Source organism: Eptesicus fuscus, unplaced genomic scaffold, assembly GCF_027574615.1.
Source record: "Eptesicus fuscus isolate TK198812 unplaced genomic scaffold, DD_ASM_mEF_20220401 scaffold_72, whole genome shotgun sequence".
Lineage (NCBI taxonomy): Eukaryota > Metazoa > Chordata > Mammalia > Chiroptera > Vespertilionidae > Eptesicus > Eptesicus fuscus.
In genome coordinates, this window is record NW_026557636.1 from 48696 (window position 1) to 65460 (window position 16765).

A 16765-nucleotide genomic window follows, 5' to 3' on the forward strand; every position below is an offset into this window, starting at 1 on the left:
GATTGTACATCATTCGCTCTCTTTTGTTTGTATTGTTATTTTGAACAGTTTTTGCCCTTCCTTATGGCTCCTAAGCATAAGGCAGATTCTTCTGATGGCAGTGCTACAAAAAGAAGGAAAGCCCTCACAATGGAAGTGAAAGGAGACATAATAAGACGCTCAGAAGAGGGCGAAACACCTACACACATTGGCCGGTTGCTCGGCATAAGTCATATGACTGTCTCGAAGATCATCAGCGATCAAAAGCATGTACTTGAACATGTGAAAGCATGTGCTCCTATGAAATCAACTGTGGTTACAGAGCAGCGTAGTGGTCTCATTATTGAGATGGAAAGATTATTAGTGCTTTGGCTGGATGAGCAGCATCGATGGTGTATCCCAGTTAGCCAGATGTTGATTCAGGGGAAGGCTGAAAGATTGTTTGAGGCCTTGAATAAAGAAAAGGGGGAAGGGAGTGAAAGTGAAGAGTTTGTGGCTAGCAAAGGTTGGTTTATGCGTTTTAAGGCTCGTGCTAATTTGCATAATCTTAAGATGCCAGGGGAAGCTGCTAGTGGTGATGCCAAAGCAGCAGGTGATTTCCTAGTGCGTTGGCTGAGATCATTAGGGAGGGGGGTTACTGTGATCAACAAGTGTTTCATGTGCATGAGACAGGCTTGTTCTGGAAGCGTATGCCTACACGTAAGTACATTGCCAAGGAGGAGAAGACAGCATCAGGCCATAAAGCCAGCAAGGAGAGATTGAGTGTGCTACTTGGGGCTAATGCTGCTGGTGACTTCAAGCTGAAGCCCTTGGTGTGTCTGGCCGAGAATCCAAGGGCAATCAAGGGCATCTGGAAGGGTCTACTACCTGTCATCTGGAAATCTAACAAGAAGGCATGGGTGACACTCAGCGTATTTGAGGACTGGTTCACCAACCATTTTGTGCCAGAAGTCAAGGACTACTGTGCTTCAAGGGGGCTGCCCTTTAAGGTGTTGCTAGTGCTGGACAGTGCCCCTTGTCACCCTGCCGATTTGAATGACTTTCACCCAAATGTCAAGGTGGTTTACCTTCCACCTAGCACCACCTCCCTTTTACAGCCTATGGGCCAAGGTGTCATTGCCTCTTTCAAGTCCTACTACCTCCGAAGGACATTTGCTATGGCTTTTAGGGCAACGCAGAAGGATAAAGAGTTGACTCTCAATGACTTTTGGAAATCTTACAATGTTCTTGCTGCTGTAAAAAACATTTCTGATTCTTGGGATGAAGTTAAGCTGACGAACTTGAATGGTGTTTGGAATAAATTGTGTCCCCAGTTTGTGAACGATTTCCATGGCTTTGAGGATTCAGTGGAGGTTGAAATCAAGAATGTTGTTGAGTTGAGTAAGCAGCTTGATTTGGAGGTGGAGGCTGAGGATGTCACAGAGCTGCTGGCATCTCATGGAGAGGAGCTGTCTGCCGAGGACCTCACTCAACTGAAACAGCAGTTCATTGAAGAGGAAGACACACCAACCCCAGAGCCCAGGAGATTTACAAGCAAGGAATTAGCGGGGGCCTTTGCCATGATAGAGGATGCCTTGGCAAGGTTTGAGGCTCAGGACCCCAACAGTGACAGGTACACTAAGGTTGCCAGAGGGGTCATGGATAGCCTGCGGTGTTACAAGGAGATTTGGGAGGACAAGAAGAAGGTATCCTTCCAGACTAGCCTCGAACATTATTATAAGAAGGTGGCGAGTCCTGCAATAGATCCCGTATCCTCTACTTCATGTGCTTCTCCAGACTCACCTGACCCAGGATCTCCAGCACCTTCTACAGGTCCTGCCTCTCCGGACTCACCTGACTCAGGATCTCCAGCACCTTCTGCAGGTTCTTCCTCTCCGGACTCACCTGACCCAGTATCACATGCATCTTCTGCAGCTTCTGCCTCTCAAACCTCCTCCCTGCAGCAGCCTAGTGTAAGCCTGTCTTTCCCCACTTTGCAACATCCAGTGTGCAAGCCAACAACAGTAGTAAAGGTAAGGATAATCCAGTATTTACCCTTATGTGTACGTTTGTGCTTTATGCTTTTTATTATTTATTTACCACAAGTAAGGGTCAGGAATTGTTATTTTTCTTTTAAATTTTTTTTACTGTTTCACTTCATTTCTGCTGTGTATGTGTGCCATGTGAGCGACGTAGGTGCCTATGTAGGTGGGTTTTGACTTACAGCGAAAATTGCATTATGTCGGCCATAGGAACAGAGCTCCGACGTAACCCAAAGTCCTACTATATATATATATGTCAATTACAACAATGTATAAAATTAATGGAACAAAAAATAGATACCTCTCTCTGTATCTCTACATATATATATATATATGGATATATATATACATATATATATCCATATATATATATATACACACACACACACACACACATACACACAGTGGACAGATTATCATGATCTCTCTGAACGCATAATAATCTGGCCACTCAGTGTGTGTGTGTGTGTGTGTGTGTGTGCGTGTGTGTGTGTGTATATATATGACCCCTGGTGTATGAATTTGTTCATGCCTGGGGTCCGGAAAGCCAGACCAGGGGGAGGGGACGTGGGCAGTTGGCCAGCCTGCCTGCTGGTTGAACTCCTGGTCGAGACGACAAATTGCATAGTAACCTTTTATTATATAGGATATTACTGAGTGGCAAGATTATCATGCATTCAGAGATCATAATTACCTGGCCACTCAGTGTATATATATACTAGTGTATATAAAATTCAGTGCATGAATTTTGTGCATTGGCCTGGGTTCATTGGGGGAATGTCCCTCAGCATGGCCTGCACCCTCTCCAATCTGGGATCCCCTGTGGGATCAGTCCTAAATAGGCAGGAGGATATCCCTCTTGCTATCCAGGACCGCTGGCTCCTAACCATTCACCTGCCTGCCTGCCTGATCACCCCTAACCACTCTGCTTGCTGACCTGTACGCTCCCAAGTATCCCGCCCCGCTGGCCTTCTCGCCCTCAACTGGACCTGCCTGCCGGCCTGTTCACCCCCAACTGCCCCCCCCCCACCAGCTTGCTCACCCCGAACTTCCCCCCCTACTGGCCTCCTTGTTCCCAACTGTCCCTCTGCTGACCTGATTGCCAGCCTGCTTGCCCCCAACTGCCTGCAGCCACCGGCCTGCTCGCCCCCAACGGGCCCCACCTGCTGGCCTGATCACCTGCAAATGCCCTCCCCTCCTGGCCTGATCACCCCTGACCGCCTCTGCCTTAGCCCCACCACCATGGCTTTGTCTGGAAGGATGTCCGAAATGTCTCCTGGTCTAATTAGCATACTACCTTTTTATTAATATAGACTAAGGGCCCGGTGCATGAAATTCGTGCACTGGGGGTGGGGGGTCCCTCAGTCCAACCTGCCCTCTCTCACATGCTGGGAGCCCCCAGGGGATGTCCTACTGACGGCTTAGGCCCGCTCCCCATGGGAAGCGGGCCTAAACCGCAGTCTGGCCTCCCTTTGTGGGAGGCAACCGGGCTGGTCAGGAGAAGGCACCAGCCCCATCACCCTGCTGCTGCAGCCACTGCCAGTCACCACAGCCACCAAGGTGTTTTCATCAACACCACTCCAGTCACTTCACCAAGAAAAAAATGACAACTTTCTTTAGGGATTTTCAAGATGTGTCTTTCATAGGATATGCATTTCTTTTTTTTTTTTTTTTTTTTATCCTCGCCTAAGGATATATTTTCATTGATTTTAGAGAATGTGGAAGAGAAAGGGTAGACAGAGAGAAAGATCAAAGTGAGAGGAACACTTTGATTAGTTGCTTCCTGCATGAGCCCTGATCTGGGCCCTGATCTGGGTGCGTAGCCAGCCTGAGCGAGGGGCTGAAGGCTGTTTACAGTCTGGCCAGGCCACTATCAGGGTGAGGGGACCTGCTGGGGTGTGTGGCTGGCCTGGGGAAAGGGCTGTGGGTCATTTGGGGATCGTTTACAGGACAGCCAAGCCCCAGGCTTTATCCAGAAGGATATCCGGAAGGTCTCCCAGTTGAATTAGCATATTACTTTTTTATTAGTGTGCATATATATATATATATATATATATATATATATATAGTATATCCCCATATCTCTCTCTCTGTAATCAATATATATGTTTTAATCACCTAGTCAGTCCACACACATCTGACACCAGCACAGCCTAGGGACCTGTGAGGACAAGTAGCCAAGGTTCTCCTGAGGGCAGAGCATGCAGTGACCCAGAGGACAGGATGGGAGGTGCCCTCTATGTCAGTGTAGCAGGTGGGGAACCGGGGCTGGGCGGCACAGTCACACACAGGGGATGATGACATCAGTGTGGCCCCTGGGACTAAAAGCAAAGCGGCCGGACACTAACCATGATGAACAAATGAATGAAAAGGGGAGTCCATCTCTGATGGTGTCTTTATGATATGATATGGGGGATTTTAGGATAATTTCTAACTAGATGGGTTGCTGTGGTGATACCTGACAAGTGTAGAGCTTAGAGGCCATATATGTGCCCACCTGCCATTTGTTGTTGAGGGCTGACCCAGTGAACACTAGGAATGAGAGAGCATACATCAGTGTCACCTGCACTTGAAAATCCCCACCAGCATGGGGCAAGGAGAAGAGAGAAGGGTTTGAGAGAAGTGTATTACAGAGATGGTAAACGAGAATTTGGGGAAAGAACCTGATTAGGAAATACCCTGTCCTCGTCATGGCTCATTTGTATTACCAGTGATGTTGTGCCTCTGGGAATGAAGCTGTTTGAGACAAGTGTGGATCAAAGAACTATGGGCAGCGGGTAATGCAGTGATGGCCTCAGATAAACTGGGATTGGAGTCAGAAGTGCAATGGGCATTACTATGATTTTTGGTGTCTTGGAGGGACAATTTGGAGGACAACATGGGTATTGCCTGACAAGACCAGAGTCAAATCCATCACATTCCCATTATGTGCAACATCTCCTCCTACCCTATGTTCCTGACACCAACTATTATTGAAAGGGGGCAGTGTGACTCCTATTTGAGGATGAGAGCACAGGTAACTTGTATCTGTTCATCTGCCTTTATTGTTTTGGGAAGACACGGCTTCAGTAAGAATATAAGGAGAGATTAACTTTAATGGGACCAAGGACTGCTTTCTTCTCTGATGTGGGGAGTAGCGGAGCATATGCATGTGCAGGGTGGGCAGAATGGCAAACTTGGAATCTCAAGAGAGAATCTTATCATGGGATGTGCTGTGCCCATTATGACAGGGTATGAACTTTGAGGACGTGGCCATTGCCTTCTCTCAGGAGGAGTGGGAGATCCTTGATGAGGCTCAGAGACATCTGTACTGTGATGTGACGCTGGAAGTGTTTGCACTTTTATCATTCGTAGGTAAGACCTTCCCATCTCTCCTAGTGTCCTGAGGTGATGCCCACTCTTTATTTATTCTCCAGACTTAGCACTCTCTCTCTCTCAAAGCCAGACCATGGGCTCAGCTAATTTCCCCCACTGTCTTGTCAAATGTGCTGTGGCTGCCAGTGCTGAGCTGTGCAGAGAGCCCTGAGCAATAGACTCCATGAACCTCCCTGACACCAGTTGCCTCAGAAACTGCAGGAAGTGTCTGGGTGTCAGCAGTCTTACAGACCGCTTAATGGGTCCCTCCTGCTCTTCCACTCCAGGGAGGGTGACTCTATCCACATCCACGGCTTCCCATTCTGCACCTTTCCTGTTGATAAAGACCCTGTGTCAGTTATCTTCTTTACATACATGAACCAGGGGCTGTTCTTGTAAGACCCTCCAATTATTGTTTGTAATATTACCTTCCCTGGATACTATTGCAAGCTGAATGCTATGGGCAAGTGATGGCTGCTCACCACTGTTGTCTTTTCATTGATACTCAGAATATTTAGTTTGTACATACTTCTACTAAAGGAGGAGGTACAGGGAGAACCCTGGGTTTCTCCAGGGTGAACATACAGGATGGTCCTAGAGAATGCTTAGCCCGGCTGAGTGGCAATTGCAGGGAAGTATGAAATAAGGATGGTGTTCAGATTATACCGGGATCCTGCTCCTGTACTACAGTGTTTGGTGCAGGTTCCAAAGGCCACACCTCATTTATTTTTTTCTTTTCCACACTGGACACTGTGCTGGTTTGTCATTTCATCGGTGACTTCCTAGCATTGTCTACTTTCACCTTTGTGTCCTTTTTACATCACCTATTCCTCTGCACAACTCTTTCTGCAGTATACTATAACATGGACCTATGCAAGTGTTATAAGGAGCACATTCATACTTAAATACCCCTGAAACACCAGCTACTTGTTTATTGAATTTTACTTGGAATGAGATGTAACCAACCTTCTGCACAGCTTGCCCATGTCACCAGCAGAGAAGATCTACTGAATGCTGTCAGCAGCAGAATGAGCTGGACAGTCCGCTTCTCTTCCATGTGGTGCTTGCCATGGTTTTGCTCTATTTCTGTTGAAGTCTCTCTTGTTTTGTGAATTTCAGTGGTCAAGAACTTCACAGTTGCATGTTATTAGTTCATCTTTCAGGTCTTCTATTTTCAGCCAGTTGCATGAGACCAATGTATTATGTGCAACACAGTTTTATAATGGGACTTCCCTCTGTCACCAAAGTCAACATTCATTTCCGCATCATTCCTCTGTATTCAGGTCCTTGGCATAAAATGGATGATGGGGAGGCCTATTCTGAGCACAGTGTGTCTGTAGGAGACTCTTAGGTCAGGGCTTCCAAGACAGCCGCAGACATCCAGAGGACCCATCTGTGTAAGCCGTGCTTCTCAGTGTTAAAAGGTATTTTGCACCTGACTGAGTTACAAGTGGCATACTTTGAGAAGAATGTGTTGTTAAGTGATGCATGTGTGAGAGACTTGTGTTTCAGTGCAAACCCTCACCAGCAGCAGAAGGATGCCTGTGGAGAGAAGCCCTGGAAAGAAGATATGGAGAGAGCTTCGCTTGTGACAACCTGCTGGTTCTACTTCTCTGGGGTGCCTGAAGCTAGTACTGAGGTTGGTGTAGACTCCTCATCCACCACAGGGCTTCTCCAGCACCAGGCCACTCTGAACACTGAGGAGCCACACAGTAACAATGAGAGTTCAGAGGAATGTCTCAGTGGAAAAAGACATCACCAGTGGGTTGAATGTGAAAGAGCTGCCAGCCAGAAACAGAAAGTTGCTTATCAGAAAGGTCTCTGCTCTGGAGATATGATTAATGAGTCTAATAAATGTGGTAAAGTGTTCAGACAAAACTTTACCCACCTACAATATGGGAGAGTTCACACTGTAGAAAAGCTCTGTGCGTGTACTGATTGTGGGAAGGTCTTCAGAGAAAGCCCTGCTCTCATTAAATACAACAGAGTTCACATTAGATAAAAGCGGTATAAGTGCCGTGACTGTGGGAAGTCCTTCATTAGAAGGTGTGACTTCACTAGACACCACAGAGTTCACACTGGAGAAAAGCCATATGAGTGTAGTGACTGTGGGAAGTCCTTCAGTCAAAGGTGTAACCTCACTATACACCACAGAGTTCACACTGGAGAAAAGCCATATGAGTGCAGTGAATGTGGGAAGCATTTCAGTGAATGGTCTACCTTCACTGTACGCCACAGAGTTCACAGTGGAGAAAAGCCATATGAGTGCAGTGAATGTGGGAAGCATTTCAGGGAAAGGGCTTCACTCACTAAACACCATAGAGATCACACTGGAGAAAAGCCATATGAGTGTAGTGAATGTGGAAAGCATTTCAAGGAAAGGGCTGCCCTCACTAAACACCACAGAGTTCACACTGGAGAAAAGCCATATGAGTGTACTGACTGTGGGAAGTCCTTCAGTCAAAGGTCTAACCTCACTAAACACCACAGAGTTCACACTGGAAAAAAGCCATATGAGTGTAGTGAATGTGGGAAGCATTTCAGGGAAAGGGCTGCCCTCACTGTACACCACAGAGTTCACTCTGGAGAAAAGCCATATGAGTGTAGTGAATGTGGGAAGTCCTTCAGTCACAGGTCTCACCTCACTAAAAACCTCAGAGTTCATACTGGAGAAAAGCCATAAATGTGCAAGGAATGGTTTATTTTTCTCACTTATTATAAGAACACTTAAGGGAGGCGCTCAGGCTGCCGAGGGCGGAGGCCGGTGGCAGCGGTGGCAGCGCTGGCGCTGGAGACCGGCCCGGTGGCTTCGCGAAACAGCTCGGTGACGGCGGCCGCTCGCTTGACTCCGCATCCTGCCCTGGGCACGGCTCGCAGCTCCCTCGCCACGCGCGTCCGGCAATGTGTCCCACGGCCCGGGCGTAGCCGCTGCGCGTGCGCGGAACCGCGGGGCCATGAGCGAAGCCGGAGGCGGCCGGGGCTGTGGGTCCCTGGCCCCTCAGCGAGCGCCCTGGAGCCTGGTGGTGACGGCGGCCGTGCTCTGCCTGGTGACGGCCACGTCCGTGTGGACGGCGGGGGCCGCGCCCATGACTAGGGAGGAGAAACAGAGGCTCGGGAATCAAGTACTGGAAATGTTTGATCATGCTTATGGCAACTATATGGATCATGCTTACCCAGCTGATGAACTCATGCCTTTAACCTGCAGAGGTCGAATTAGAGGCGAGGAGCCAAGTCGGGGTGATGTTGACGATGCCTTGGGAAAATTTTCCCTGACACTGATTGATTCTTTGGACACTCTTGTGGTATTAAATAAAACTAAAGAATTTGAAGATGCAGTGAAAAAAGTTTTAAGAGATGTTAATTTAGATAATGATGTAGTTGTATCAGTCTTTGAAACAAACATCAGAGTTCTTGGGGGTCTTCTGGGTGGACACTCATTGGCAATCATGCTGAAAGAAAAGGGCGAGTACATGCAATGGTACAATGATGAACTTCTGCAAATGGCAAAGCAATTGGGTTACAAGCTTTTACCAGCTTTTAATACTACCAGTGGCCTTCCTTATCCAAGAATTAATTTAAAGTTTGGTATCAGAAAACCAGAAGCTCGGACAGGAACTGAGACCGATACCTGTACAGCATGTGCAGGTACCTTGATCCTTGAGTTTGCTGCTTTAAGTCGATTCACAGGAGCAACAATATTTGAGGAATATGCAAGAAAAGCTCTTGATTTTCTCTGGGAAAAAAGACAGCGAAGTAGTAATTTAGTAGGTGTGACCATAAACATCCATACAGGAGATTGGGTGCGAAAAGATAGTGGAGTTGGAGCTGGCATTGATTCCTATTATGAATATCTGTTGAAAGCTTATGTCTTGCTTGGAGATGACAGTTTTCTGGAAAGATTTAATACACACTATGATGCCATCATGCGGTACATCAGCCAGCCCCCTCTGCTACTCGATGTGCATATCCATAAGCCAATGCTGAATGCTCGGACTTGGATGGATGCTTTGCTTGCTTTTTTTCCAGGTCTGCAGGTCTTAAAAGGAGATATTAGACCTGCTATTGAAACTCATGAAATGTTATATCAAGTGATTAAAAAACACAATTTTCTACCAGAGGCATTTACCACAGATTTTAGGGTACATTGGGCTCAACATCCTTTAAGACCGGAATTTGCAGAAAGTACCTACTTCTTGTATAAAGCTACAGGAGACCCTTACTACCTTGAAGTAGGGAAAACACTTATTGAAAACTTAAATAAATATGCTCGAGTGCCTTGCGGATTCGCTGCCATGAAGGATGTTCGCACTGGAAGTCACGAGGACAGAATGGATTCTTTCTTCTTGGCTGAAATGTTTAAATATCTTTACCTGTTATTTGCGGATAAAGAAGATATTATTTTTGACATAGAAGATTACATATTCACAACAGAAGCTCATCTGTTACCTCTCTGGCTCTCTACTACAAATCAAAGCATCTCTAAGAAGAGCACAACTTCAGAATATATAGAACTGGATGACAGTAATTTTGATTGGACTTGTCCAAATACTCAGATTCTCTTCCCTAATGATCCATTGTATGCTCAGAGCATTCGTGAACCCTTGAAAAATGTGGTGGATAAGAGCTGTCCTAGAGGCGTCATCAGAGTAGAGGAGAGTTTCAGGAGTGGAGCTAAACCCCCGCTGAGAGCCAGAGATTTCATGGCCACTAACCCTGAGCATTTAGAAATCTTGAAGAAGATGGGGGTGAGTTTGATTCACCTCAAAGATGGGAGAGTCCAGTTGGTTCAACATGCAATCCAAGCTGCTAGTTCAATTGATGCTGAAGATGGGTTGAGGTTTATGCAGGAGATGATTGAATTGTCAAGTCAGCAACAGAAAGAACAGCAGCTACCGCCCCGAGCTGTACAAATTGTTTCCCACCCATTTTTTGGCAGGGTAGTATTGACTGCCGGACCAGCTCAGTTTGGGCTAGATCTGTCTAAACATAAAGAGACAAGAGGAGAAAAAATCAATAGGAAAAAAAGATGGCGGCGGAGGTGAAAGGCTGATCTGCTGCCTCGCATGGCAGTTTCGGAAATAAAACTGAAACATGGACTGGTGAGGGTGGCGACTGCTGCTCGCGTCTCCCCAGACCGGGCGGCTGCTCCCCTCAGTCAACACCGAAGCCGGGGCCATGGGCTCGTGGGCGCCACGGCAGCTGCTGTGGCGGAGGCCGCGGACTCGGCGCAGCGGCTCTCGGTGAAGGAAGAGACCATCTTTATGCAGGAGGGGCTCACCCGCACCACCGACCTGGCCGAGCTGCGCAGTGAGATCCCCGGGGCCCCGGAGGCCGCCAACACCGACTTGGAGGATTCTTAGGAGCTCTCATCTTACATTCAAGCCCTCTAGCCATTTTGACGGAGGAGAATCAAGACGGCGGCCAAGAGGCCCCAGTTGCGGAGAGGGAGCGGGCTCGGGGGCTTGGAGAGCAGGCGGGAGGGATCCCAGATGCTGCCCAGAAATCGCGGCCGCCAAGGAAAGTTCCGACTCCATACTCACTCAGTTTCGCAACTGCGCCGCCCCCGCAGGCCGCCCGGCCCGGGGCGCTGAGGACGCGGCGGCGGGGGCGGCGGTGGCAGCTGTGGCGCCCGGAGCCCGGCGGCCGCCCGGCGCCCATCCCCACCGCGGAGCCCCCGCGCGCCTGATTCCGCGGGCCGCGCGCCCCGCACACTGGACGGAGGCCCGGGCGCCCTCTCCGTGCACCTCCTGGCGGCGCTAGACTTCAGTAGAGTTGACTGAATTGAAGGGATTAAGAAGTACAAATTGGGAAGTTCGGAAAAGATGGCGGCGGAGGTGAAAGGCTGACCTGTTGCCTCACATCCAGCGAAATCGGAGGGGATGAGGTGTGGAGGCGCGTGGGTCTGGCTGGTGGCGGGGGAAAGGGGCTTTTGTTCCAAACCTAGGGGAGATTAGCTCTCCATCACCCTGAAATCCAGCTTCTGGGGACCCGCGGGAGACCCAGACGCCTGCGGGGAGAGGCGGGACTCTTGCGGAGATGCGCCCAGCAATCAGTGTATGCTGCGCTGGAGTGCGGAACAAGGGGACTTAGAAACGTGGAAGGCAGAAGGTCCAGACTCGAAGCCATCGGGGCTCGCCGCACCATGGCCTGTTGGCACCCTGAGACCCCGCCCCACCCTGGGACCCGCCCCGCCCTGGGACCCACCCCGCACGTTTTGAAGACCCGCCCCACAAGTCGTGCAGGCGCACCTGCGCTCCAAGCAACGGCTTATGCATGTGGGTGGCCTGCCCTCTGGCAGCGGACCAGATGAACTGCTGTTCTAGTCGGACTGCTCCAGGGCCACTCAGACAGGAGGAGGAAACCACAGTTTTTGCTGTAATCCTTGCTGAGTGCCTAAGGCAGTAGCTGATCTACACCCCATTGGAGACCCAGAAACAAGGGCATCTAGTGGTCTGTGGGAGATGACACCAGATTTCAACCACGCGCATAAGTGACACATTCAGTGAGCGCCAAAGCCTTGCTGCACCAAGACCCGGCCCATAAACGTGTCTCCTGCACAGCAACTCTTCCTTTATAGACAAAGAGAGCCCTCCCAGTAACACCAACAACAATCAAGACTTAACTATACAAAGGAGGACCAAGATGGAGGCATAGGGCGGAAGCCTGATTGCTGCCTACCACAACAACTTTGAGACTACGACAGGAGAGCAGAGCAGACACTATCCAAGACCACCATAGGGCTGGCTGAGTGGATGCTCTACAACTAGGATAAGAGAGGGGTATACGGGATGATGCTGATGCAGGTGACCCAAAGACCACACTTTAAGAACTACGGCTCAGGCGACACAACGGCGGCCTGGAACGTGCTCGGCGCAGTTCCCCCGGCGGTCTCCGGCTGAGGGAACGGCTCCACTGGCTGCCGAGCACGGAAAGACGAGCCCCTATGAGACATGGGGTGGGAGACTCCGCGCTTGCTGACCTCCAAGTCCGTCAAGAATCTCAACGCCCCGGAAGCGGCCAGGTGCGCATGCTCGGCAACCAGCCACCGCTGCAGACCCAAGGGCCGACGCAGCGACGCCGGACCGGCCCGCCGCCATGCACCGGGCGCACCGGAGCTTCACCGAGCCGCCGCCGCCGAGTTCTGCAGCGGCCGTCCTGGAGCTCTGGCAGGATGGCCGGGGGAATTGCTGAGGGGGGGTTGACCGGCAGGAATTGGGATCGGGAAAACGGGGCCCCGCTGGGACCCGGGTGCAGGCGGGGTTGCGCGCCTCTGGGCTCGGGTGTGGTCACACGCCTCTGGGTATAGGTGAGGCCTCACGTCACTGGGTCTGGGTGAGGCCACATGCCCCTGGGCCCAGGTGAGGCCAGATTCCGGGTCCGGGTGAGGCCATGTGCCCCTGGACCCGGATGACGCTGGGTCCCGTGCCCGGGTGAGGCTAAGCGCCCCTGGGTCTGGGGGAGGCCGCACTCCCCTGGGTCCGAATGAGGCCAAATGTCCCTAGATCCAGTTGAGGCCTCGCACACCTAGGCCCGGGTGAGGCCGTGCCCCTGGGTCTGGGAGAGGTCACGTGCCCCTGGGTCTTGGAGAGGCCACACACCCCTGGGTCCAGGCGAGACCATGTGTCCCTGGATCCGGGTGAGGCCTCGTGCACCTAGGCCCGGGTGAGGCCACGTGCCCCTGGGTCTGGGAGAGGCCAAGCGTCCCTGGGTCCAGGTGAGACCATGTGTCCCTGGACCCGGGTGAGGCCTCGCGCACCTAGGCCCGGGTGAGGCCACGTGCCCCTGGGTCTGGGAGAGGCCAAGCGTCCCTGGTTCCGGGTGAGACCATGTGTCCCTGGATCCGGGTGAGGCCTCGTGCACCTAGGCCCGGGTGAGGCCACCTGCCCCTGGGTCTGGGAGAGGGCAAGTGTCCCTGGGTCCGGGTGAGACCATGTGTCCCTGGATCCGGGCGAGGCCTCGTGCACCTAGGCCCGGGTGAGGCCACGTGCCCCTGGGTCTGGGAGAGGCCAAGCGTCCCTGGGTCCGGGTGAGACCATGTGTCCCTAGATCCGGGTGAGGCCTCGTGCACCTAGGCCCGGGTGAGGCCACGTTCCCCTGGGTCTGGGAGAGGCCAAGCGTCCCCGGGTCTGGGAGAGACCATGTGTCCCTGGATCCGGGTGAGGCCTTGTGCACCTAAGCCCGGGTGTGGCCACGTGCCCCTGGGTCTGGGAGAGGCCAAACGTCCCTGGGTACGGGTGAAGCCGGATCCTGGGTCCGGGTGAGGCTGTGTGCCCCTGGATCCATCCGGGTGAGGCTGGGTCTCAGGCCCGGGTGAGGCCACGCGCCCCTTGGGTATGGGTGTGGCCACGTGCCCTTTAATCCGGGTGACGCCGTGCCCCTGGGTCCGGCCGAGACCAAACCAGAGGGAGTCGGACCTCCGTTACCACCATTTGTCCACCATCCTGAGCTGAGGGTTCAGCGCTGACATGTACACACAAGGAACAGCTGGTCATTGAAATTGGGTCTCAAAAGAACTGTTGGTCCAGAAAGAAACTCACTACAGACTGATTCATTTGCCTGTCAGCATAACTATTATTGCTCGTCTCACATTCAGTTCTCATAAGTATATATCTAGTGACATATGATCTCGCTCATCTAGGGGAAATGATGAACAACATAGACTGAGGAACAAGAACAGAACCAGAAGCAAGGAGGCATCGATCGGACTATCGGGCCTCAGAGGGAGGAAAGGGGAGGGTGGGGGGAGGGGGAGAGTTCAACCAAAGGACTTGTGTGCATGCATATGAGCCTATCCAATGGTTAAGTTCAACAGGGGGTTGGGGCATGCGTGGGGAGAGGGGTGGGATGGGAATGGGGGATGAGGACAAATATGTGACACCTTAATCAATAAAGAAATTTAAAAAAAAAAAAAAAATAAAAAAATAAATTAAAAATAATAAAATTAAAAAAAATCAATTAAAAAAAAAAAAAGAGACAAGAGGATTTGTTGCATGCAGTAAACCATACAATGGTTGTTCAGCGCTTACTAACCCCGAGGCAGTGATGGGAAAAATTGCTTTGCTACAAAGAGGACAGTGCATGTTTGCAGAAAAGGCACACAACATCCAGAATGCTGGAGCCATCGGTGGCATTGTCATTGATGACAATGAGGGAAGCAGCAGTGATACTGCCCCTCTGTTCCAGATGGCAGGTGACGGAAAGGACACAGATGACATCAAGATCCCCATGCTGTTCCTATTCAGTAAAGAAGGAAGTATCATATTGGATGCTATCCGGGAATACGAGGAGGTGGAAGTGCTCCTTTCTGACAAAGCAAAAGACCGAGATCCTGAAACGGAAAGTGAGCCTCAGAGTGCTGATCAGACCACAGCAGGCTCTCAGGAGGTGGATGGAGAGTCTCCGGAGGACAGCTCTCTGAACTCTCACTCGGAATCATCAACTACTGACGATGCCGCTGCAAGCGCTTCTCCCTCCCATCAGAAAATTGGGCTTGCAGGCTTTGAGACTGAGTGTACATATTTCGATGAAGATGAAGACCAGTCAGAAACTGAGGAAGATTCCAATCCCAACGTCAGCTGGGATCAAGACGACCAGCCCCTACATCCCATAGTAGCAGACTGGAATGAAGATATGAAAGCAATTAAAATGCTGAAGAAGGCATTGATGAAGAAGAAAATAGTGATTAAGAAGGGCGAACTATGACTCACTGAAGAATCCGGTGGTAGGTATTTAACAAGAGTAGGTAAACTGTGGTTAATGGACACCCTCATACTAAGCAGGCTCTCCAGCGGGAGGCTTTAGTATGTGACGAGAAACCGCGTTCTGACTGGGATAGTTGGTTATCATAGGAGCCTGGAGCTTGCTATGTTAGGATTGACCTTGTTTCAAACTGTCCCCTGAGAAATGGAAACTCAGTCCCCTCGCTGCCAGCACCGCACCACCCCGGGCCAGGAGAAGACTCTGGATGCGCCTCGGATCCAGGTTTCTGCAGGCCCTGGACAAACGAGAAACAAATCTGGTTAGTAGTGGGGTGTGGAGTAGGAATTTGTATTGCTTCCTAATTAAAGGAAGCTTGACATTCTAGGTTTGGGGGTTAGAGTGTCTTTCGGGAAACACCAAGCGTATTGTGGGCATTCTGGTTGTGCTGCCTTCACAGAAAAACTCAGTGGTTATGAAGCAAATGTGTTCATGGTGAGGACAGTCTTGCTCATCTCTTTCACTTGCTTCATTGTGTAACAGATGATCAAAATGACTTGATTTCCCCCCTTAACAATGTCCTTTTCATTTAAACCAAAGGTGAAGCCAGTGTACTTTCTCAGTGAGTTCTCTGCATAAGGACTAAACATTGGGACCAGGTAAAAAGGTCATCACTATATTGTGGAAATTGGTTATGTTATACTTATGAAAAATGGAGCAAGTGAGAAACTATACTGTTGCAATATGAGCTTGCCATTGGGCCTTCCATAGGGAAAGCTGTGACTACTCTGAAGTGGAACTTAGTGCTAGATCCTTACAGGGTAAGTGATAAACCTTTTCCAGTTCATTTTTCTCAGAGGTGATCCCTCTAGTCCTCAGCCTTACTCCATCCCAGGTTTAGTATGCATTTTGAGCCACAAGGCCCAGGTGACTGATAGCTTAATACATTGTTCCATTTCTGTCTGAGGAAGCCATGGTCATGCTGTGGTAACTATGGTTTCTAAAGTTGTACCTAAGGAGCCTGTCACATTTTCTGTGAATCATGGTTTTTAAATTTGCTTTTTCTTTTTAAAACAAATATTCCTTCTGATATGGACTTGAAAATTAGCGTATGGTAACCTGTGTAGAAAACTTACACAGTACCAACTAACATGCAGCCATATAGCTTAATTTTTTTTTTTTTGGTGGCAGTCTGGTGCTGGCCACATTTAATTTTTGTTGATAGCTGTAGACATTCCTGTAGTTGAAATCATGGCTTTATTCATTTTTTTTTAAATTTACCTGAATGTGTTCTAAAGGCATAGTTTTTGAGAAACTTAATTTTCTTTCTCCTTACCATGACATTACATATAACCTCCTAGGACAGTTTTGAGGTACTGACAAACTGAAACTGTGTATGAAGCTGTTAAAAAAACAGCAGTGCTGTGTTGTACTTGTGTATATACATGTACAGTGTATCTTAGATCCAGGTAGATGTATTCTTTTATAAGAGGAAAAATCGCTGCTTTCAGAAACTCCAGCTAAACTTAATTGGGTCAGTGAACCATAAATCTAATAGAGAATTCACTTGGGGTGGGGGGGTGTAGATTAGTATATAAGATCTTTATTGGCCCTTAATTCAACCTGACACCAAAATGGGTATTTTTAGTCACTGCATGTGAAATTTGGCGTAAGAAGATAGAACTATAATACATAGAGTTCACGAAGGGATAGAC

At 49.7% G+C, this 16765-nt stretch overlaps 1 protein-coding gene across 1 annotated transcript; it reads left to right on the forward strand.

The window, feature by feature from the left end:
* The first annotated feature begins 8243 nt into the window (after nt 1-8243).
* LOC129148512 (ER degradation-enhancing alpha-mannosidase-like protein 3) lies at nt 8244-15197 on the forward strand. The gene is made up of 2 exons (XM_054713503.1): nt 8244-10342; nt 14322-15197. Exons 1-2 carry the CDS (start codon nt 8309-8311, stop codon nt 15054-15056), a joined length of 2769 nt encoding a protein of 922 aa, XP_054569478.1. The 5' UTR covers nt 8244-8308; the 3' UTR covers nt 15057-15197.
* The last annotated feature ends 1568 nt before the right edge of the window (nt 15198-16765 follow it).